General features: G+C 42.8%; 1 protein-coding gene across 1 annotated transcript in view; it reads right to left on the bottom strand.

The window, feature by feature from the left end:
- VWA3B (von Willebrand factor A domain containing 3B) overlaps nt 1–21,919 on the bottom strand; it is a 93,628-nt gene extending 71,709 nt beyond the window's left edge. Inside the window, exons 1-9 of the mRNA XM_080377364.1 lie at nt 21,543–21,919; nt 21,066–21,127; nt 19,584–19,670; nt 17,747–17,965; nt 15,778–15,872; nt 13,145–13,395; nt 10,966–11,125; nt 5,486–5,655; nt 3,573–3,697 (exon numbers count right to left, since the gene is read on the bottom strand). Coding sequence (XP_080233490.1) covers nt 3,573–3,697; nt 5,486–5,655; nt 10,966–11,125; nt 13,145–13,395; nt 15,778–15,872; nt 17,747–17,965; nt 19,584–19,623 — 1,060 coding nt within the window. The 5' untranslated portion in view covers nt 19,624–19,670; nt 21,066–21,127; nt 21,543–21,919. The remainder of the gene's footprint in view (nt 1–3,572; nt 3,698–5,485; nt 5,656–10,965; nt 11,126–13,144; nt 13,396–15,777; nt 15,873–17,746; nt 17,966–19,583; nt 19,671–21,065; nt 21,128–21,542) is intronic.
- Between the last annotated feature and the right edge of the window lie 2,383 nt (nt 21,920–24,302).

The raw sequence follows: 24,302 nt of genomic DNA, 5'->3' as shown, positions 1-24,302 counted from the left end.
AATAAGATCTATTTAAAACTTCGTTTGCCTGCAAGGCAAGATGAGCAGTTTCATTTTTTCAGTGCTGGTCCCTTCCTCAGCCTCTACGTGGCAGCAGAACATAGTAATAGTCCCTCAATCATTGATTTTTGAAATCTCGACTGGGAGGGGGATGAATGGAGGTACAAAGGAGCACAGAAGGGGAGTATGCAGCTTTACCTGTGTACCTGCCAGGTCAAGCAGCGCTGAAACTCACTGCAGCCAGATTCTGCCCCTTTCCCACTGGGCAAATGCACAAAGCAAATGAACTTTGTATCCCATGTGGCATCACAGAGTGGCTATCAGCATCACTCTCTACATATTAGCAAAGACATTTGCCAGGCCAAGGTTACAGTGCTAAGACCAGACAAAGCCCATGCAAGGGAAAAGCAGAGGCAATGATTTTTGCTACACCTTGTAGGCAACGTAGCTACTCTTAAGACATTACCCTGACCCTCCAAAGGGAGAGTTCAGTCTCTCCTATGTCTCTATATAAACAGTGCAGAGTTTATTGACTTGAATGTCATACAGGAGGCTGGTGCTCTTATGCTTCTCAATTTACACACAGCAACCTGAAATTTCCCCTGTGGCCATCAGGTAAATGTGGAAAGCCAAGCACATCTAAGAATACAGCCTCACACTGCTCACAAGGAGGTCAGATGCGTCCCTCTTTGGATTTATCACATCAGTCAAATCCTGATTTCAGTCCTGTTGCATTTTCTTTACACGTACTGGCTCATCTATTCTACCACACAGAAAAACACTGCACAGATTTTTACTGTTGTTTCTATTTCAGCCAACGAGGACCCACTATTCATTTCAAGATCTAGTTCAAAACATTATTGCTTTTCAAGCTGTTTAGCACTTGTCTCCCTGTCATTCCAAGCAGATATCTGGCACAACTGTGCCCCTTCTCAGCAAGAACCTTCTTCTCCACAGCTTCCACCACCTCTTACCCTCTACGTCTTCAAATTTTAACTTAAATTTCACCTCCCTTCCACTTATAATTCTAATTACATAACACCATTGCTTAATTCTGCAGCTTTTTGCAGATGAAGAAACTACACTAGCAACGTAGGCAGAAGTGATAACAGGAAAATGAGTGCTGGATGAAGAGGTATCACCACATCGGTGAAATTAGGCTTTATGTAAAAGCATTGCTCTGCCTTAAGTAAATCTGAGTCTGCCAACATAAGGACCTTAATTCTTTACTGGCTTACACCTGTTTTGATCTCCAGCAGCCACTCAAAACATATGTAAAAAAAATCAAAATTTGGCAGTTTCTCACGCTTGCTTTCTAAATGACTGCTCACGATGCAAAACAGGGGAGAACAGAGCTCTTATAAAGTTTTAAATAGTTTACTTCCGACTTGTTTTGGTTAAGCAAATGAAAAAGAGTGAACATGAAGATATCCTGTATTTGCAGAACAGTTATTCAGTGGATATCCAGAAAACTATCAGATGTTCTTAAAACAGCTTTTCCAGTCCATAAAACATAATTATGAGTTTCAGTTTCCAGCTGTTGCATTTGTGGTATGAAAAGAAACATAATCAAAATATTCCTATGCCTCCCCTTATTTGTGTTAAAGAAACACCACATTTGGAAGATTAAATCTCCAGTTTGTTCTCTGTTTAGCTCTTTGTATAGTTTATGCCTCACATCCAAGAGCCAGTTTCAGGGCCCAATAGTGAGTAATCGACACTTTTATTATTATTGCCTTCTATACCCTTGAAGGAGTCTCTGAAACAAGAGACGTCAGAGGCAGACCAGAATAACGTCTCCAATGTGTTTCCTTCTCAGAAAGGACTTTAGATTCTGCATACAACTGAAATGCTCCAATTGGCTGCCAGTGATGTCATGACTGTGCTTATAATACCCACTAAATGCAGAAAGCTGTGTTCCTTTTTAATGTGTAAATTCTACTCCATAATAGCAATAAGACACAACAGACAATGCACTTCAAGGGGATTACTGCCCTTTTGAGCGATTAAAGCCATTCAGCTTTCAGCTTTAGAAACAGTGGTGAGGAAGTAATTTCAGTCATACAGGAGCTCTAGGCCCATCTATTGAAACAGGCCGACTGCCTGGGGGAAGAGGAAGCCAGCTTCCCCCACGCACACCCCCAAATGGGGTCCAGCAAGCAAGCACTTGTAGCAGACTGAAGGCAATCATTATACTATTCTGAATTAGTACAAAATGAGAGATAGGGTTTTGAAGCATACTCTGCTCTTGGTTTCTAAACCCTTTGTGGGTGAGGCTTGAGTGTCCCTTCATGAAGCAAAAGGAGGTGACACCTCAGTATTTTACTTCAGGCCTCCCACTATGGTTCTCTTGTACTGTTATAATCACAGTACTAGTGAAGGATGGGTTAGTGCACACAGAACTAGACTACAACTTAGGAAATATGGTCCAGTTAGTCCAAAACTGACAAACAACCTTAGGTGAGTCACTAAATCCACCATATGGCATATATTCCCTAGCAGTAAGAAGAGGATAACAGTGTTCTACCTTTGGGCCAACACTAATGCCCCACAGCATAATGGGGATGTGAACCATTAGAATAAAGATACACATCCTGATACTTAAAAGAAATAATTTTTAAATTTGATGTCCTGCTGATAAAGATATCAGACCTGACATACACGGCCTCACTTCACACCACAAGCTGGTCTCCCCCTCAAGCTGGCAGAAACCCCAGTCCAGTCCCACTGAACAGCAAGGCTGACTTAGCCAGAGGAAGTAGCACCGTGAATAATAAGAAAAACACAGAGGCTTTCTGCCCACATCCACCCCTTAGTAAAACCATTTCTTTCTGTTATTTGTTTCCCCCTGGGGTTTTTTCCATCCATTTTTCTTCCCCTCTTTGCACCTTCTTCTCTATAGCTATTTTACTATGCTTATTGGCCTGTCTTTACAAAAAATTCAGATCTTGAGATAAGCAAGTCAACCTCATGTGGATTTAATCTCCTTATACTATGTATGAAAGTGGCCTGTATTGATGTGGCTGTTGTATCAGATAGTCTTCCACACTATCACCCTTCTTTTCTGCCATTTCTCTATACATTTCCACAAGATCACTGGCATAAACATACCAGTACTATTCTTCATTTCCCTAAACCAGGGGTCCTCAAACTTTTTAACCAGGAGGCCGGCGCGCGGATGCAGTGGCAGGCAGTCATCTGCGGCTGCTTGGTTTCTCCCCCCCAACCCCCAGCAGGGGTGGGGGGGTTCTGTAAATACCGGGGGCCGGACTGGGGACCCTCGGGGGCCGTATCCAGCTGCGGGCTGTAGTTTGAGAACTCCTGCCCTAAACAAATGATGTTCTTGTCCCTTTTTTCACTTCTCTTCATTCTCACATGCATATCCCTCTACACTCTTCACTTCTCTCTCTTACTTTCCCTCTCCTTCCCATCCACAGAATGCCCATTTGACCAGTCTTGTCCTCACCCCACTCATGCCTTTTGATTTTACGCTTAGCAAGTTCCTATATTAAATTTCTATTCTGAAGCCTCACTGAGAAAATCAGTATCACCTTGGGTTTTGTATTATCTACCTAGTGGCATTCGCCCTTCCACTTTTCTGGAATTCAGGACAATTAGGCATTTTCCATCCTCTTCACATTTTAGTGCAGGTCCAGTAGCATCTCTGTAGTCATTCTTCTCCGTAAAAGCATGAAATCTGTAATACAAAATGGGCTTTCAGCAGTACATAAACTACATACTTTCCTAATTTTTACAAGATGTATGTCACACATGCAAGATCATAGTGGTGTACAATATTGGAATTATTTGCTTATCTATTAAAGATATCTAAAACTTCAACTACAACAATACTATGAATATTATCAAACTTTTTATATACATTTATGTACATCTGAAGTCTTCTCATGAAGAACATCCTTTCATTTTGGTATCATTTACTCTGAACCACCTTCCTTTTCAATCTCCTGGAAATCTATTTTTAATTAATGCTTTTAACATGCTGAGCAAGCATGTAATTTGAGATGTCTGAGATGACACTAACACCTTTTTATCAGATTATACTCCCAGTTAAAAGCCCAAGAAGAACATTTATTTCATTATCAACATACAAATCAGGAAGTCAAGCAGACTTATTTAGTCTCATTTTCAGAATACAAAAGGTCTCAAAGAAGGAAAAAGATGCATTTCTTAAACAAGCTCAAGCCATGAAAAGCCCATGAACTAGGCCATTCCTATGGGAAAGCTGACTTAAACTTATAGATAGTTATTAGGCAAATACATATCCACCAGTAAGGCCCAATAAGTCTCAGCACCAAAGCTAGATGCAGGTAAAAAGACAACAGTAGGAATCATATCAAACAAGACAATTCCTCTCAGCTCTCTGCCATAACCCTTCTTGCCTCATTCTCTACCATACAAGAAATATTCACTTTCCTTTTATAAAGGAAGTAAAAACACTGCCAAAACAAAATGAAGGATGGTGACTGGCAATGTACCTGGTATCATGGAGGTATCATGGTTCAGAATAAACACAGTCATCTTAGACACACATCAGACCAAAGCAAACATAACACTTTCCCACAGTCTTGCTTTCTGGCAGATACTCTATGTCTTAAAAGCTACTTCTAAACACAGATGGCTATAAAAGAGCTAAGCAGCTGCCATCTTACCAATTGCTCTGCTGTCATTTGGGAGATTTCTACTGTTTGAGGTCTTCCCACTCTTGCAGAAACAGTGAAACAGAAAGAGCTAGCAGCCATTTCACAGCTCTGTGACTGTAAGGTCACTTCTGTTAAGCAGACAAAAACCTACTGACTCCTTCTGCCCTCCTGCTGTTCAGCCTGAGTTTGATGTGGTGGGGGGTTGTGTTTGTTTGTATTCCTTGTTTTGATATCAGAACCAAGATGAAAGTTTTATTATCCTTTTCTACTGAGGGATGATTCTCACCATGCAGCTGATTCCCAGGATAAACTAGCCAACGCACCATGTGGAATATAGTCAGTTTCCACCAACCATAACAAATAGATGCTAGAAAGCATGGTACAGAACCACATTTCCACAAGACCAGGCCTGATGGATGACACCACATCAATTTTCTGTTGTTCCAGGAGCTGCCCATTTAGGACAGACATTACCTTTTCAGTACAAGCAATACAATACAAACTTATGTTGCGACCCTTCCCCTGAACAATTTTTCAGACTCCAAAAGAAGAGCAAATGACAGATGATTTATGATATTAAAAAGGAATGGCCTTCCTGCAAGCCAGTGAGTGCAAAGAAGCTGCTCTGTTTGAGTAGGTCCTGCTTTTTAGTCATATTTTTTAGACTATTTCCCCAGTTTCCCTAGATTGCTTATTAAACTGCTTTGTCTCATTTTCATCATGAATAAAACAGGGATGACACTCAGGTATCTTCCAATACCATTCCTAGACGCAAAGCTCTTTACAAGTACTGAAATGATGACTGTGCTGCTTCTTTGTCATACCTGCCAGAGGCCAAGTGGCTCAACTCTTTGAGAAAAATAATAGTTTCATCTTCCCTAGCATTGAAAGATACAGTGTTGACTGGACAAGGGCCATCAGAAACCTTCTCGAGGAGTAGCTGCTTTGTGTCCACCGGAACATCACCCACAGCAAAGTAATAAACAGCTTCAACCTGTCATTAAACAGAAAAAAAAAAAAAAAAAAAAGGAATTGGAAGTCACTGTTTTACATTGATACCTGGTACTTACTCAAGCATTGTCCTGTGCTGAGTACTGGCAGGAAAATTTGGTAGAACCAATGCGTCACTTGGGCTGTAAGATTTTCAGTTCTTCGGTTCTCTCTCTCATTTACGCCTGTAATTCAAATGAAGTCCACACAAAATTTTCTGAATTGAGAAGAGAACACGGCCCACAGCCTCTGGGTCTGATTCTGCCCAATGCAAGCCCCTTTCCACAGAAGTTAATTGAAACTAAAGAGAGGTGTAAGGAAGAAGAACTGAGACAGTGGAATAGATTGCCCAGAGAAGCTGTGGATGCCCCATCCCTGGAAGTGTTCGAGGCCAGGCTGGATGGGGCTCTGAGCAAACTGGTCTGGCGGAAGGTGTTCCTGCCGATGGCAGGGGATGGGGACAAATTAGGTGATCTTTAAGGTCCCTTCCAACCCAAACCATTTTGTGATTCTACAGTTATTAGTCAAGACAAGGCTCTGTGCCACATTCCATCTCTGAAGAGAGATGCTATGCCATGCCAAGGCTGAAAATCAGTCAGAACACTTACACCAGACACACTTCTACTGGCAGCACTTTTACCGGCACCATTCTTTCAAATCTACTGCTGGTATTTACAGATAATTCATATTTTTTCTAACTTCCTAAGGCAGGTTTATGGTGACCACACACACTTAGATTCTGGAAAAGTTATTCTAAGAAGAGAGAGAAGCTGAAGAAATGTCCTTTAGTTATTGCTTGAGTATTACATTACAAGGGATTTCATGTTACATGCGCTTATCCATGTGACAATCCTCATGGTAAGTATGCTTCTTGAATTTTCACCACCATTAAAAACAAATATAAAAAGAGGTATCCCATGATGATGTTCAAGACAATAAGTACAGCATATCAGTCCTATGGCATGGTACACACCAACAGATAAATATCCGATAAATAGTTGTTTAACTGAAAAAATACGCTCAAATATGCTCACCTCTGTGCCCAACAAGATCATGGAGCAGATCCTCCTGAAAACTATGCTAAGGCACATGGAAAATAAGGAGGTGACTTCCAACATGGCTTCACTAAGGGTAAATCATGCCTGACAAATTTGGTGGCCTTTGATGACAGGGTTACAGCATTGGTAAATAAGGGAAAAGCAACTGATGTCAGGCAAAGCATTTGACACTGTACCACACAACATCCTTGTCTTTAAACTGGAGAGACATGGATTCGACAGATGGGCCACTCACTGGATAAGGAATTGGCTGGATGGTCACACTCAAAGAGTTGCAGACAACGGCTCAATGTCCAAGTAGAGACCAGTGACAACTGGCATTCCTCAGGGGTTGGTATTGGGACTGGCACTGTTTAACATCTTTGTCGGTGACATGGACACTGGAATCGAGTGCACCCTCAGCATGTTGCTGATGACACCAAGCAGCGTGCTGTGATCAGCATGCTGGAGGGAAGGGAAGCCGTCCAGAGGGACCTTGACAGGCTTGAGAAGTGGGCGTGAGTGAGCCTCATGAAGTTCAACAAGGACAAGTGCAAGGTCCTGCACGTGGGTCAGGGCAATTCCAAGCACAAACACAAGCTGGGCAGAGAGTGGATTGAGGCCAGCCCTGAGAAGAAGGACTTCAGGGTGTGTGTTGACGAGAAGCTCAACATGGCCCAGCAATGTACGTCTGCAGCCCAGCAAGCCAACCGCACCCTGAGCTGCGTCAAAAGAAACACAGCCAGCAAGCTGAAGGAGGCGATTCTCGCCCTCTGCTCTCGTGAGACCCCACCTGCAGTACTGCATTCAGCTGTGGAGTCCCCAACATAAGAAGGACACGGACCTGTTGGAGTGGGTCCAGAGGAGAGCCATGAAGATGATCAGAGGGCTGAAGCACCTCTCCTATGAAGAAGACAGGCTGAGAGAGTTGGGGTTATTCAGCCTCGAGAAGAGAAGGCTTCGAGGAGACCTTATAGCAGCCTTCCAGTACCTAAAGGAGGCCTACAGGAAAGCTGGAGAGAAAGCCTTTCTACAAGGGCATGTAGTGCTAGGATGAGGGGGAATGGCTTTAAACTGAAAGAGGGAAGATTTAGATTAGATGATATAAGAAAGAAATTCTTCACTCTGAGGGTGGTGAGGCACTGGAACAGGCTGCCCAGAGGATCTGTGATGCCCCATCCCTGGAAGTGTTCGAGGCCAGGCTGGATGGGGCTCTGGGCAACCTGGTCTAGTGGAAGGTGCCCCTGCCCATGGCAGGGCAGTTGGAACTGGATGATCTTTAAGATCCCTTCCAGCCCAAACCATTCTACGATGCTATGAATGACTAGCAATCCTAGGTCATGCACCACTAAAGACAAGAAACCTATTCAAGTCTGGGATGGCACTGCGGAAATGTTTCTGCACACACATAATTTCATGCAGTAGTAAAGCAAATTCAGAATAACCTGTACACACATTTCCAGTAGTGCCTTTGATACTGATTCATATTTCAGCTCCCTGAGTCAACAGACTGGCTACATGAACATCTTTTGTCCAGTTTGTATTTGAAGCTTCCAGGCTCTGGGATCCCTGCATTCTTCCACATCATTTCAAACTCTCTCCCTCCTCTACCTTTTGCCACAAATGCTTGGGCTAATCCTCAGTGCTGGAAGAGATCTCTCCCAAGCAGCAACCCAATCTCAACCTAGACCAGGGAAATTAATGAAGCAGCACCTTGACACCTCAGGCTTCCCTTAAATCTTGTAGAGGGGGGCAAGACACTCCATGTGGGAGGCAGGGCCCACAGTTACAGACAACTCTTACTTGGGAACAAGTGGGTCTGTGATCAGCCAGGTTTCCTGGCATCACTGTTAATGTTGGTCAAATACTAAGGTTAAAGAGAAGTATGTTTCATTAAAGTGCAAGATTAAATAGAATACTTATTAGCTTTAGAAAAAGGTGCACAGAAACAAAATGAAAGAACTGACACCGATCTGTGCTTTAGTTCAGTTTTACAAGGTTCCCTCTCTGTTTCATCCAGCTAAAAAGCTATCCAAGCATGCACAGAGCTCTCCCAGCTGAGACCCAGTCCTTGGACAACACCTTGCTCCTATTCCTTTTGCTGAAAGTGCTCCTGACCTGAGGCAATGCCTGCATATTGCACAACCACTTTTCCTTGTGTTCCTTCAGATTCACATCTTCTCCCCACTCCCTCCCAAGACTTCCAATAATTCATAAACTTGATATTCAATAAGGATATCAGTTTTCACACTTCCTCCAAAGAAAGTGCCTGCCTCTGCAACTTTTAAAATGCTGACATTTCTTGGGCATAGCTGATGCAGAACCAGCTCCTCACAAGAAAATAAACAAAATTGCAAACAACAGACAATTCACTCAACTACAAACCCAGCAATACCATACCACAAAGGAAATGTTCCTTATGGGTTAGTGGGGAAAGGTTAAAACCTTTCCATTTAGTCCTTCATATTTTGAGAAGTATAATTTATGCAGCCATCTAAACAAGCAAAAATACTACATACAAGAAAAGGAAGAATACCATGAACAGTTCCTCACAGTCTTTACCTTGGTGAGAGATGTGTTTTAGATGGGTGGCCCACACTTTGCAGAGTGGGACCTGTACAGAACCATCAGTTTAAAACTGCGGATGCATCTGTGGCAGGTAGAGCTCAAACAATTGCAACCTTACAGCAGAGTGATCTTGAGCTTGGGACTGACAGGTCACGAGGAAAGGAAATCTAGGGAGTCACCACACATGAAGAAAGATCAGCTAAAGGAATGACAGGAAGAGCCAAGTCTAGGGGAAAAAAGAGCTATTGTTTTGAAACCATTTCTGTTGATGAAGCCAGTTCTGAGGAATGAGTCATTTATGACGGACTGTTCAGTGAGTATGCAGCTTTTGCCTAGGACTGAATGGGGTCTCTCCAGCCTGAAGTACAGTGAAGCTTGCACTCAAATGAACTGTCAGTTATGAATGATAATGACTATATTTAGGAGTAATTGAAGATGGTTTTATATTGAGCACCTGCCACAACTGACTCCCCCAGATTGCCTATTAGCTCACCAATGTCCAGAAAGAAGTAACAGACAACTTGGACAGATTTTAGTTTCTGTTTATTCATACACAGACCCACCAGATCCAACAAGCCTTTTTTTTTCATCCAGAAAATACTGAAATCTAAGTGGTTTGGGTTTTTTTTGCTTCCCACCAGGGAATCAGTAATATACTGCAAATTTAAAATGTTAATAAAATTTATAAAGGAAGCATTTTAAAAAGCATCCATAAAAAAATCCCACTGTTGCACAATTTGTTCCTCACCCAGTTCCTTTTTACTATCAGTTTCCAAACATCAAGGTTCATCTGGATGAGAATCCAACAGCACAGGGAACCAGAAAGAAACTCAAGCCTAATTTACCTTCTCCTTCAAACAACATCTCAGAATGCGATTTATAAAGGAGTTAGAGTTGGACCTGTGCAGAGGCATGGATCTTAATGGCAGTGAAACCCAATGACCCAAGTCCACACACAGTAGGCCAAATTTTCCGTTAAATTCAGCTGCTAGGGAGTAGCAACAAAGTACATTGTAAGCAAATTTCATAAAATAGCTCTTTAAGAACACAAGTTTTAGGTGACTAGGTAAAACAATGGTATATATGTTTTATGTCTTGTGACTCTGCTATAATGGATAAAGTAATATGGTACTTTTAGAAACAGGCAGAATTTAATTGCAACAATGCCTGTGCATGCTTTGTTTTTTTGTCCTGGAAGAAACTCTAGCTATAACCTGGCTGATGGAAAAGGACTTGCATACCCCTACCATGAGTTAATGCTTAAATAAATCTCTGTACTTACTATTTGGGATTTAAAATATAATTTTTCATGAGCACTTTGGATACATAACAAACTAAAAATGGTTTCCCTGCCTTCAATAATGTTGATACTAGCAATTTTCTCATAAACTTGAAGCCCTGAAAAACATATACAGCAAAGAAAGTGGAATGGAAGATGTTCTCTCTTTCCCTTAATGACTGAATATGTTATTTATTCTGTGTACTCTAGAAAAGAAAATAAACAAGTTCCTGCATTCAAAATACAGTACATTTACATAAACAGGCCATCAGTAAATATAGTATGCAGCTACACTTGGGGAAAAAAACTTTCCCAATGCTGTCATTAATATTTATCTCTGCAATATTCATCTGGGCAAATCACAGCAGCCAGTCTGGCATTGAATATTCTTGTATTTACTTGAGGCCTCTGAAAAGATGTATGAGCTTACCGCCTCATCACTCATGGCTTCCAGCAGGGCTTCAGCAGAGTTGGTATGGCTGGCAGCTGTCATATGGTCCAGCTTCCAGAGCCACTTAGCAGCAGACTTTACAGTATGCTCAGACACTGGAGTAGATTTCTGTTGCCACTTCATAAGATCCTGAGCAGCCCTGAAAATGACATTAACTATAAATCAGAAATAGTGAGAATAATGCTGGCAGAGCAAAAGAGTGAAGCTCTGCTATTGTTACTATTCTTTTATATTCTTAAGTAATAATTACAGTAAACCACAGATACTAAATTCTGACTTGCAACAGAAGTAGTAGGGGAAAAATTAAACCCTTTTTTGAGACAACTGTTTCCAAAACAAGGCCAAGAGAGTTAAAGTACTTTTAAAATGGTTCCTAATTTGTGTCTTCCTTTAACATAAAAAAACAATCAGGTTTTTAAAATATATGTATAAAAAAAAATCTGGCTTCCACAGATCTCTTTCCACAACTTGCTGTATGACCTTTGTGTCAGACCTTTTTAACTGACAGCTTTTCTTGTAGTAGGGCTGATCTTTATCTACCCATCAAAATAAAACTTTTGATGCTAAGCTTTTTGGTATTTTAATTGATCAAAAGCCTTAGTCTTAATGGCAGTACAGAAGTACAAAGTATATGTGCATGTAAGCCTGTGCATTTGCACAGAAAAAGACAGAAAGCAAATAAAAAACCAACAGGTTCCAGTATTTGTGACATTCCATCAAGCACTATTTTGAAGAGTTTCCTGCGTATCTAAAAGACAAGTATATTTTCCAAGTTTCTTTTAAAGTAATAATTTATATACTATGTTGTCTTTTGTCTCCCTCCTGCAAAAGCAAGCAAATCAGTGAACACCGTCACTGTGCCCCAATTTGGCTTTGCAGATCATTTTTAAAGAAAATGTTTTATGTGCTTTTCAAAAGCTATGGAAGTGACCTTCTACTTTTCAAATCTTGGTTGTGTCACAAGCTAGAGAATTAAGATAGGGCACCACAATCAAACCTGTAGGACAAAGCTTGGGTAAAACAGCTTTGAGAATCACAAGTGTAGTTACAAGTTACCATTGTGGAAGGAATTTTAAAATCGTATGACCTAATTTGTGCATTGTTTTTTTTTTCCTAGTCACAAAATCCAACTCATCTATTCAAACCCAAGCTTATGTGTTCAAACTTTTATGCATATATGAGAATTTGTGCAGAGATAAATAAATTTGAATAGGTGCCTCTATTATTCTACTTGTAACTAAACCCAAATTCATTTACTTATGTTAAGGAAACAAGCATTTGTCTTTTATTATGGAAATCTAGTATTGTTTCCTAGTTCTGCTACTGATTTCTGTGACCACCGAAATCTGTAGAAATACAAATGACTATGCTTATGACTAGCTGTAAGGCAGAAACCTGTAATTGCCTAAAGACACAAGAATGCCTAGGCAGTCAGATGGGACCTCACTGTTTCACTCTTTAATACTTAGATGCCTGAAGAGCATTACTGCTGTTGCAAAGTCCCCCTTATCTTTCTGGTTTTCTATGCTATATTTGTAGAAGGAATATACCAGTATTCAGGTTCTGTTAGTCTTTATCTGTTCTTCAGGGTAATAATGGTCTTCTGTTAAATGGAAGTAGCAAGCTTAGCATGACTGTGTGGAAAATCTGTAGATATTAGCATGACATGAATCAGGACAGTTTTGACTAAAAAAAACGTATTATCCAAACTCAAGTCTATATGATATGTGACTCCTTTTTATTCGTCAGCAATAGGCAGGCATGCATTTCTTTGTTCAGCCTGGAGAAAAGAAGGCTCTGGGGACACCCTGTTGTTGCCTTTCAATACTTAAAGCCGGCTTATAAGAAAGATGAAGACAGACTTTTTAGGACAGCCTGTAGTGATAGGACAAGGGGTAATGATTTAAAGTAAAAGAAGGTAGATTCAGACTAGATATAAGGAAGAAATTTTTACAGTGAGGGTGATGAAACACTGGCACAGGTTGCCCAGAGAGGTGGTAGATGCCCCATCCCTGGAAACGTTCAAGGTCAGGCTGGACAGGACTTTGAGCAACCTGATCTAGTTGAAGGTGTTGCTGCTCATTGCAGAGGGGTTGGACTTAGATGAACTTTAAAAACCCCTTCCAACCCAAACCATTCTATGATTCTTTTTGCTTACCGAATGAGGTTGAATTTGGCAATTTGCGTCACCTGCTCCATGAGTACCATAGAAAGCGCATCCCGACATAGATCAAATTCAGTTGGATCCGCAGTGCCAAAATCCAAAACAATGACAATGCACCGTTCTTGAATAACTCCAAATATCTGCCGGCTCTCACTGGTTAACCATTCCATTCGCTGCTTATATAGCTTAATAGCTCCCATTAGACAATCCACAAAATGAAGAATCAGTTCTTTTTTGGCTGTCAGCTTTATTTAAATAAGGGAGAGAAGGAAACTGAACATCAAGACAAATAACACAAATGCAGCCCGAAGCTTAGGACAGCTGCAATAGCTGGTTTGCAAGTGCCAGATATGCCAGCCAAGGTAGCAGTGAAAACAACCCATTTTTCTTCCACTATTTCAAGAGCAAATACTTGACAAATGCATCTAAGCTGCAAAGAAAAGACATTGCATTTTGTCCTAATTGCTTTTCATAATCTTTTTATACGAACATGGGACAGTGCCAGTGGGTTGTCTGACTTGTCTGTCTCAAGACTGGTGCAATTAGAATGAGCTGAACACAGGCTGGGATGTAGAAGGGGTTGAAGAGCAGATGGGTGAACAAACAAGGACACAGAAACTTTGTACACTCTTAGACTAGAATTTTGACTGGCTCTTAAAATTTTGTACAGTGATACAAGGGAGCTTACAGTTTGGTTCGTTTGGTTCTGGGGCATTTCAAGCTCCACCTTGTCTTTAGCATTTGAAAGGAAAATGTAAAACGTTTCCTGTTTGCACTATTATTTTACTAACAATGCCCAGCATTACAGATCAACTAACTATTTGTGGGTAGGTACTTAGGCAAATTTAGTTCAGACAACTGCAATCAACAACTAACACTTCCCATAGTGTATCACTAAAATAAGAAAAAACTAGATTCAGTATTAAAATTAAAACCAGCTGATCCATCCTATGAATATATGTATACACACTCACCGTGCAAAGTGATCTGTAGGTTTAAAAATTAATCGCAGGTTCCAGTAAAGACATTCTCTCAATATCTCTGACCCATGTAAGCTAACTCACCATCTACCTTCTACCTGTAACTACCTTTCCAGGACAAAGTATCAAACCTTGGATATGTTAATGTTTTTAGAGAAGAACTTTTCTCAGGGAGAAGGTATTTTGTGTGATAGTGTGCATAAGTCTTCCTCACATTTGTATTTTTCTCTGTTCTTTAATGTCAGCTAGGGCCCTGTAATGTGCCTCCCAGATACAGTCTCAGGCTGTCTGCCAAAGGAATGTAGCTCTGGGAAGGAGCACTTAAATCCAGTTTCCTCCTATGACAGCCAGACTCATACAAAGAAACTTACTGCACTACACTGATCAAACTCCATCTTTAAAGCAGTTTTCTTGCAGCACTTCTTTCACTTGTAGTTGGCTAGTCCAGATTCCTGTTTCTCTGAGGGCTGGAAAACCTCTGACTGTCCAGCCTAAATTTATTCATGGAAGTTCATACTAATTTATTCTTGGACTAGCATGCCTTTTAGCATAGAAAACTATAGTTTTTCCCTAACCCTGTGATTTGCCTTTCTGTAGGCATTCAAGGACAATAATGCTACCCTTTGTCTGTCTTCTTCAGTCTTACATACCCAACCTCAACCAAGCCTTCTCATAAGATCAGCACTCCACTGCAGTTCATCCTACTAGCTCTTCCCAGTACCTGTTCTGGTTTGAATTGCTTCTTCTCAGCCTGTGGTAACTGTACACACTATTGTACACAATATCCTAAATGAGATCTTACCAGATCCTGTATAGTGGCATCGCTACCTTAATGCTACCAGAAATGTCTTTCCTACTGCTTTTAACATCCTAAGATTAAAAGACATTATGCAGATATTTCATATGCCATTAATGAGGGAAAATGAGGAGGAAAGGCTCCCTGAAATGCTGAGGGGTTTTCCATTTTTAAGCTTTGTGCCTCAGAAGTGACTCTAGTTACCAGAAAAAAATGACAAGACATTTGCTTTTGTAAAATCCTTTATGCATTAACTCCCTCCCCTCATCGCTCACATGCGTATCTCTTCAATCAGAATCCATCCCCTTAACAATGGGGCCACCAGCAGCTGTTGCTAAGACATTCCTTAGAACATGAGCCTGGGCAGAGATCCAGCTAGCTGTCTCTATAGAGTAGGCTGAGCCTTTTGTGACCCGCTGGCAGTAAGCAAAGCAGCGCTTTGCATCAGCAATGACAGCACATTATGTCTTCTTATTTCAGCATCTCCATTTATTTTATTGACTATGATTTTACTTTTTTTTAACTCAGTTGAACATCTTTTTTTTAAGTGTTCCCTCTTTCAAGACAGGGTAAATGTTGCTTAGAAACTGCAGTCTTGTCTGGAAAGATTTACTGCAATGCTGCACCAAGGCAAGTGCCTAAGACTTTGCAAGAAAAAAAAAAGATACCTAGCTTCTCTATCAACAATTGTTTTCACTAACAGTTTGACAAAACAACAACAAAAAAGATAAAGTCCTCACAAAGAATATAAATGTTTCATGCCATAGGGAGGCATTTTAGTCACACCATTCTGCTACAGTATAATAACTTCTAAGCGCACAGGGAAGTTACCACAACTCAGTCACACTTACATTATACACGCTGCCATCTTGTGCTCTCTTGTATTGAGGAAACAGACCATCTGCATACCGAGAAGCCACAAATTTTCCCAAGGTGGTCACATAATCTACAGTAAAGGTTACAAAAGATCAAGTTGCTAATAATAAGGATTACTTCAAATAGATATTTTTCAAGTTCATGTGCATACCATCCGTGTGGGAGGTACACGCGTCTGTATGGAACTCGACCTTAATAAACTTGAGAGAAATTCTAAATATGTTTTTGTTTTCTGATTTTCTCTGGCTATGTGTATGATGGGACCCTGAGGGCACCAACAGGCCTCAATTGCCCTGACAGCCTGACCTGGCATTCCCACTCCCAGGGCGCTCAGACCTGGGAACCCACTCTTTGCTTTAGCTGTGTTGCAGGTGTACCTGTCTCAAGTTCTGCTAGCAGACCTCTCTCCTGGATAGACCTCTCAGCCCTATATTGTAGCCTTCTCCCCAGTTCAGTCTCCTGGATGTGGCTTGAAAACCTATGTTGTGGCCTTCCATGTCTCCAGTCTTGTCTCTGGCTCCATCTCCTGCAGCTCCTGGCTACACTCCCCAGCTGGTTCATCACTTCAATCTGTGTGGGACTGTCTCTGCCTGCTGTGCTTAGATGCTACAGGACTGCATCCTGGTCAGTGAGGGAGGGCACTGCCTGGGCTATGATCTCCTTTGGCTCCTGGCTCATTTTCCCCCCACAGAGCAGCTCTGCTTTTGCTACTCCCTGCCAGTGTAGTCAGAAGAGGGGGAAAACCCCACATTTAATTATTTATAGGCCAAAAAGCTACATGGGATTTCAGTAAATGAAAAGTTTAGGCAATTAAACTTCTGTATTATCCATTTACCTCACAACAGGACTTGCAAATATTTGTCTATCAAACAAAATACAAAATCTGGTACAGATAATGCTGTTCTCTTACACAACCAAATGGGTGCAGAAGTGGGTGCAACTAAGGAAAAGGTTGCACTCTGCTCTTTCAGTAGCTAGAAATCTTCTACAGGATCTCCACTGATAGGAAAACATTAGGGGTGGGAATATTTAACGTCATAAAGTAGCTATTCTGTACAGCATGCTGCCCTGCTAAACTAGTACGTTCTGCTCCTAAAATTACACTGTAACAACATTAACCCTGCGTAACAGCTTCTTCTTCATCTACAGCATATAGGATTTCAGGATCTGCACTGTTGATCTTTGAATGCCCCATGAACACAAGCCAGCCAAAACTTTAAATTATGCAACCTAGAACAATTGTAATACATTACAATTCCTACTTCTCAGGCAGCAAGCTGTTCAAAGAAAAGAATATCTTAACATGCTCTGCAAAGCACTATTATGGCCGTAGTTAATAATTATTAGCAAACTCTTCCCCTCCAGCTGTCAGATAACTGCAAAGGAACATTTTTCTATAGCTTGACTTTGCACAAAGAGCAGCCTGAATTCTAATCAAATTTAACTGCTTCCTTAAAGCTGGATCCCTGGAAATAATATACAATTCCAAGTAGGCCGGCTAGCCCTGATGATCAACTAGTTCATTCCAGATTATGGCATAGCATACATTATATTTACTACCTAAAAATGGACAGAGATCTTATGGTGTGTTATTTGCAGGAAAAAAAGACTAACAGCCTCAGCAGCACAAGTTATTTCCCAGCTACAGCTAAACTGGAGAGGATTTGAACTGGATCTGAGGGCAAAGCAACAGTACAGTTGAGTAAGGAAAGTCCCTCTCAAATCCTAAGCCCCTCTCAGATCAAAAGGAGATGGAGTTCCTCAGTTACCTGAACTGGCAATGTCAACAACTGTGGATACAGCTTCCCTTTCTGCTATTATCATGAGATAAGAGACAACATAAAAATCTCCGCTGTGCACACTGGGATGCAAAATGAGCGTGACCCTATAGACTATTCAAAGTCTGGGGTTTTATTATTATCCTTTTACTGATTTTTCATATACCTTTCCTGTGCTGGAATCCAATCTGTGACAAAATCTGGGGTAGGGACAATTTGTTTCTTTTGAGCCCGTGAAGTTGAAGCCATTTAGAAGATGAAATGAGGGGTTGTACATCTTCATCCCACTGATTGACTGTCACCCTCCTTTCCTTCTCTTTTGATAACTTCTTGTGTGCCTCATGGGAATCTTCGGCATCTTGTCTGTGCTTTGACTCAAAGACATCTGTTATAATAAAGAGAAATAAGGAAACACCACATTTATACTTTAACCACATGATTCACTTTCTTTACCTGCATTCTGTGGTGCTCCACACATAGCTCACCTCTGGTTTTCTTTTGTTATACTCAAAAATGTTCTTAATCTGGAAAGCTGCTCTCAGCCCTACATATTTACTTGCTGTTATGTCTTCTTATTCATCTATATCTATTTATATTTATATTTATCTATATATATTTACCATCTATATATATTTACCTTCAATTTATTAAAGAAAATGTCTCTTCTATGCTGAAATCCAAGCCCTGAAATCTAAGTCCAGTTTGCCAAATGGCAATTCTTCAAGCTCCTAAGACATCTCACCTAAGTCTTGGGAATCACAGCTCATAATATGCATTCAAAGATTCTCACACCATTGCTACATACCCATGAGAAGCACTATGCAATAAACAAAGATTTCTTAAAAAGTGTATGTTGGATTCCTAACATAAGCAACAGCAGTACCCACAGCAGATACAGACTTCATTGCAAGGCTGGTGAAACTCCCTCTCATATTATTTACCTCAAGTGTAAATGATGGTTCTGGCAGTATTTCCTCCAGGCTGTGATGGATCATGTGCATGTGCAGGAAATCATAGACACTAAGGCCCTGTTTCATTTAAAGTTCTACAGAACAATGAACATACCTCAGCATCAATGTATAGTTGGCTGGGCTAGCTCCACTTGCAACTGGTAGCAGAGGCAGCCCAGAGCCTAGAGTGGCTGAGGCAGAAATGGAAGCAACAACAACAGTAATGTTTCTGTTCCTCAGCACAGAGGTTCTAGGACTTTGGTATTTCCTGTTTATTAACAAAATATTCTGCATGACCTAAGCTGGCTCTAGTTGATTAAATACCCTTGCTGTATCTAAGTTTACTTTCTGTGGACTTTTGAAATGGCTGTCCATTTTCCCCAGCATCAACATTATCTGGAGTATCCCAGTCGTCCATTGCCCATATACTGTAAGCTGACTGTAAATGTAGCAGAGGTACTTCTACCTTTACTAAAACAGAACCTTCAGTCTAGTATGGAATGTGATCAGAACTCTCTGCTAAGATCAAATATTACAACAACTGACCTGGTTACAAAGTTTCATTAGATAGACTTCCTCAGTTAATGGTACAGAGACAAAATGAGACTCTATCTTCAGAAATCATCTTTCAGTGACAGTAGGCTTCTATATGGTGCAGACTGGCACCAGCTCTTTCACAGTCATCAGTCTTACAAGCAGGGCGCTGGGCTGGCATGCCTGTGGAGGTTGGCATTTTACCAGCCCTACTCCTGTACTCCATACAGAAGCAGCAGTGAAAGATGTTAACTCTAGAGAGGCGAAGGTTTGCAGCTGTTCGAGCTTTGTATATAGTCAAGGACTGTTTATAGTACTTGAACAGTCATTCCCCAGTTTCCTCCTCCAAAAATACAGAAAGGCTAGCACAGCACCCCATATACAGCACAGGTAAGAGTGCCACAGTTTCAGAATGGCTTGTACACAGCTAGCAGCATGCACATCACAATGCTGCAAACGAAACTGGAGGTTATCCAGGAAAACACTGAATCTATGCAAAAATAGTCCTGAAATACTCACAGTCACTCCAGGCAAGTCTCTTACATGGGCTGCCAGTCATGATAGATCTCTTGATCAGCAGCTCCTCTTTGCTTTCTTCTTAAAAACCTGAGGAATTATTATTTTGAAATAATATAAAATATTGCCATATATTTGAAAAAATATAAAAAATTGCACAGGTCAGTATGAACTGGAGACCAGCTCCACAGGTCCAGTCAATAACAAACTGCAGAACATTGAGATCAAGATGATTTTCCTCAAGGAAAATAATATTATAAATGAGAAAGGACAGCTACTCCCCATGTCAAGAAAGCCTGAAGTCAGATTTAACAGGGAGCCCCATACTCAGAAATGAGAAAGTAGGAAACCGGTAACATGGTTTCCATTTCTTAATCACAAAAAAGAGCCAACGTGGAAGTTTCCACACAGATACACTAGAAAAATGAGTGTGGTGTTTTGGCCTGCTGTTAGCCAGTTGTATTATATTCTATTAGTGCTTTGCATTATACCTTACCATTGCTATAATCCAATTTATGTCTAAACCTGGGAGTATTTGAAGAATATTTTGTGAAGAAATTCATAACTTTGCCTGTAAGACTACAAGACGATTCACAAAGAAAAAGAATTATGTGTGTATACATGCATGTGTATGTGGTTTAAGGCCCAACTGTGAATAAGACACAACAAATGGATAGAAAACACAATGTCAAAACAAGGCAGCATAGATTGGCTGAGTGTATCACTTTAAGACATCATGTTTTGCCATGTACGCGAGTCTTCTTTTAATAAATAAGATGAATGAATGAATGAGGGATATTTGTGAATCACCAGCAGGCCAGCTACTAGCTGTTGTCATCAAGCAGGTTTTCCAACAGGAAAAGCAAAAATGGGATAAAATAACCCAAAGATTTAGCCCCCTCCCTCTTTCCTCACTGCAGAACTGAACGTGGTATATATTCCTCTTATAAGCAGGCACATAATAACCTATCCAGTCTGTCATCCTCGTGCAGAAAGACATGAACAGTGTGAAAGGCAGGGGGGACTTCAACAAAACAGGACTCTGTTCTGTACCCTAACACCCCAGGCATTGCACAGAAGATGCCCCTCAGCAGCACAACCCGCGACTAGCCTAGACTTGGTGTCAGCACAGTAGAAAGGAGCCCTTGCCACAGGGGAGCCATGACAGACAATGCCCATAGTGAACGGCCACAGTGGCACCAGACTTGTGCCATTTATCTCTCAGGCTGCAGAAATAGTGCCACAAATCTCTCATGTTAATAGCTGAGACACATTTCAAGCAGCAGCCTGTATCAGAGAACAAATCCCAGGTGCCATCTCATCTTCCAGATGCCCAGCAGTATGGGAACAAGTTTTTCCCTTGTGTTAACCTCCAGCACCACCCCCAGCGGCCTGAACAGCACCTGGATGTGAAATGCTGGCGCTGTATGAAAAGAAGCAGTTGAAAGGAGACGAAGCAACTTCCAACAGAAACAGCCAATTTACCTCGAGTCTTGGAAAGGCGAGTTCAAAACCGATGACAGCCGGGATAACCTTCAGCCCAGAGCCTGAATCAAAACAGGTTATTTTTGAAAGGTGAGCGAGAGTTCATCTGGGCACCTCTACTCTCCCACTCGGGCCAGTGCAAACAACCCGCTACAACCTTCACCCACCACACGCTTTGGGTGTTTAACAGATGTGGCAGTGTTTGCCGAGGCCACACGGGCCAGGTTGTCCCTCACACCCGGGAACGCCTCGGGAAAGCCCATGCACGCCCCGGCCCGAGAGGCCACCCCAGGCCACCTGAAGCGCCGCACCCCCGGTGACGGGTGCGGAGGGCCGCGGCGGGGCTGCCTGCTGCGGGACGGGGCACAGGCCGGCACGGCAAGACCACCGCGGGGCCCGGGGAAGAGGGGGAGCGCGGGGCAAGGCCCGACGGGCCACCGGGGCCACCCAGAGGTGAGGCGCGGCCGGGTCACTCACCGGCGCTGGCAAGCGGTAGCCGCGTTACGCCCTGGCGGCCAGCCCCACAGCCGCCACCTGAGGTAACCGACCGCGTCCCCAGATACGCTGCGTGGAAACGGGCGGGGAAGGGAAGCCGAGGCCTCCCTGGGGTGAAGGGCTACAGGTCGGCGTCACATCCCGCCCCGAGCCCGCCCGCCAGCGCCGGGACCGCGCAGCCCGCTGCCCTGCGGGAGACCGGGCGGCCGCCGTGCTGGGGGCTGCGCCGCTGCCTCTGCCCTGCGCAGCGACTCGGGTGCGGAGCCGCCCCCGCCCCGCGGCGCCCCCTGCCGGCCCCGCCGCCAGCCCTCACCTGCCTCCGGCCGCCCGCAGGCAGCCCGCAGGCAGCCCGCAGCCCGCAGCCCGCAGGCAGCCCGCAGCTCGCAGCCCGCAGGCAGCCCGCAGCCCGCAGCCCGCAGCCCGCCGGGTTGCCGCGGCGCGGCCTCACCCCGCCCCCCGCAGGGCCCGAGAAGGCGGCGCGGGCGGGCGGGCGAAGCGCGGGGCAGAGCTGCCCGAGGCCGGCACACGGGCGGGCCGCGGCGACGGGTTGCGCTCCCCTACGTTCGCGGGGGTCGCCGCCGCGGGGAAATGGCCGCGGGTACAGCCATGACCGCGGGGTACAGCCCCGGCCGCGGGTACAGCCATGACCGAGGGGTACAGCCCCAACTGCGGGGTAGAGCCCCGGCCGCGGGCACAGCCATGACCGTGGGGTAGAGACCCGGCCGCCGGGTACAGCCATGACCATAGGGTTCAGCCTCGGCCATGGGCACCGCAGCAGCGGTGCATGCCTTCCCCTGGGAGCCAAAAATACACCGGCTTGGAGAGCCGCAGAAATCTACATACATTGGATTTCAAGTGCTCTTGTCTTGCTAATTCTTAATTCAGACCAAGCCGTTGATGTTGTTTATACTAAGAGCAGCCACGTGTCCTTTGTTTCAGAGGAACGGTACATGCTGCCAGGGAATTGCCACGCTCCTGGAGAAGCCTCACTAAAAATTTTTCTAGCATAACAGAATATACAAAACAATACTCATCATAAACCTAAACTTGGTATTAAAAATCTCCCGTTGATGTCAGATAGCTGGAGATGCTGGTTTGCATTTGCAGTATTTGAGCTGTAAATGTTTGTGAGCAGTTTCCAGCTGAGACACAGACAGTGCTGAGCTCCGCACTTCTCTGGTTCGCTTTGGTTTACTACACAATCGCAAAGTCATAAAAGATCGGTCGCTTTGCAGGATCGATGGATCAGTTTTATCTACATATCTACGTATTATCAGGTGGAAACACGCACCCGCAGGCAGGGACGGGCCATCCCACAGCACATCAAAGTGTTGGCTGCGGCTCTCCGAGGTGGCTTGGCAAACAGCGATAAGAAAGAAAAGTTCCTTATAAGGCCTGCGGTTGGGATGGGAACGTGGCTTTCTGGAGCTTCAGCTTCTTATACGGTGGGAACCAAGGGTTTAAAGACTAGCCTAGGCATGGCAAGTCATTCGGGATTGCACAACTCTTCCCCTGAGGTATAGAAAAGGCATTTATTTCTCAGGCATGAAATAGCTTCCCATCATACCATTAAAAGTAGCAGGTACTGAATGTTCTCTGGATCCTTTCGGACACCGTGACTGCCATAGCACAAGGTTCTTTAGAGACCCATATTTGGGGGGAGGGGGTGGCTTTTAAAATTTGTCCTGAAAGTGCAGGTCCAATGGATTTATACGTAGATGCCCCCAAATCAAACTAGTCAATCTCTTGATATGTTTTGCTGCTTCCAGTAACAGGATTTTTTTATCAAACACCCAAAATGCCTCATCCAGGTAGTTTTTTCTGCACTATACAGAATGAGCCCATCTATTCTCAGGCCTAAATGTCTGTAAATGTAGTAATTACAAGTTATATAAAAAAAAATATTCTATGTGCTGTAACTTAGTCTACTAGAAACCTTCACTGTAGGCTTGGCTATTCTAAACAAAAAGTGTTGCAAGGAAACGTTCCTTAGAATGCTTTGAACTGTGGGGCTTGTACAATCGCCTGACAAGCCCAGGAGCAAAGGCTGGCAAATGCAAAGCTACTTATGGCTCCCACAGGCTGCATGAGCAACTGGCTGTCGTCTCTTAGGTGAAGTTCTTAGGAAAATAAAATGCTCACTGCACATCAAATAAACATTGTTCCTTGTTTACGTGGAAGCTCTGCCTTGGCCACTGCCTGGCCTGCAACTCATGCGGAAAACGAGGAATATATTCTCCATATGCTGCCTGCTGAATGAGGCAAGGCTGAATAATGAAGGAGGCGAGGATCCAAGTAACTGGGAAGTGGGAAATCGCTCCTCGCACAGGGATGATAAAAATAAATCTTGAGCCATTCTGTCATCTGACCTTTAGGCTGAATGACGAAGAGATATTGATGGGCAGAAAGCATGTTATTATGTCATTCATTAGAGAATGTATTGTAACACGGGCCTGAGATTGCATTAGTGAGCATGACTTTGTCCTGACTCTAGAATATTTCACATATTAATAAATATATTTGAACACCTTTTCTTATGACTAAAAATCAGCACTGTCAGCATTTCCTCTATATTGGTGCTTACAACATGAAACTGTTGGCTTGATTTTTATGATGAATCTTTTTCAACCAAAATAAAAGCATAATCGGTTCTTTTCCTGTCACCCATTTGAAAAACTCTTTAGCATATTCTTTTTCAGATTATTAAAGCTACATTTGACATAAATTTGCAAAATTTCTTTA

Source organism: Falco punctatus, assembly GCF_963210335.1.
Source record: "Falco punctatus genome assembly, chromosome: 2".
Lineage (NCBI taxonomy): Eukaryota > Metazoa > Chordata > Aves > Falconiformes > Falconidae > Falco > Falco punctatus.
The sequence above is the reverse complement of the archived record's forward strand: the minus strand, read 5'-3'. Positions and strand labels throughout refer to the sequence as shown.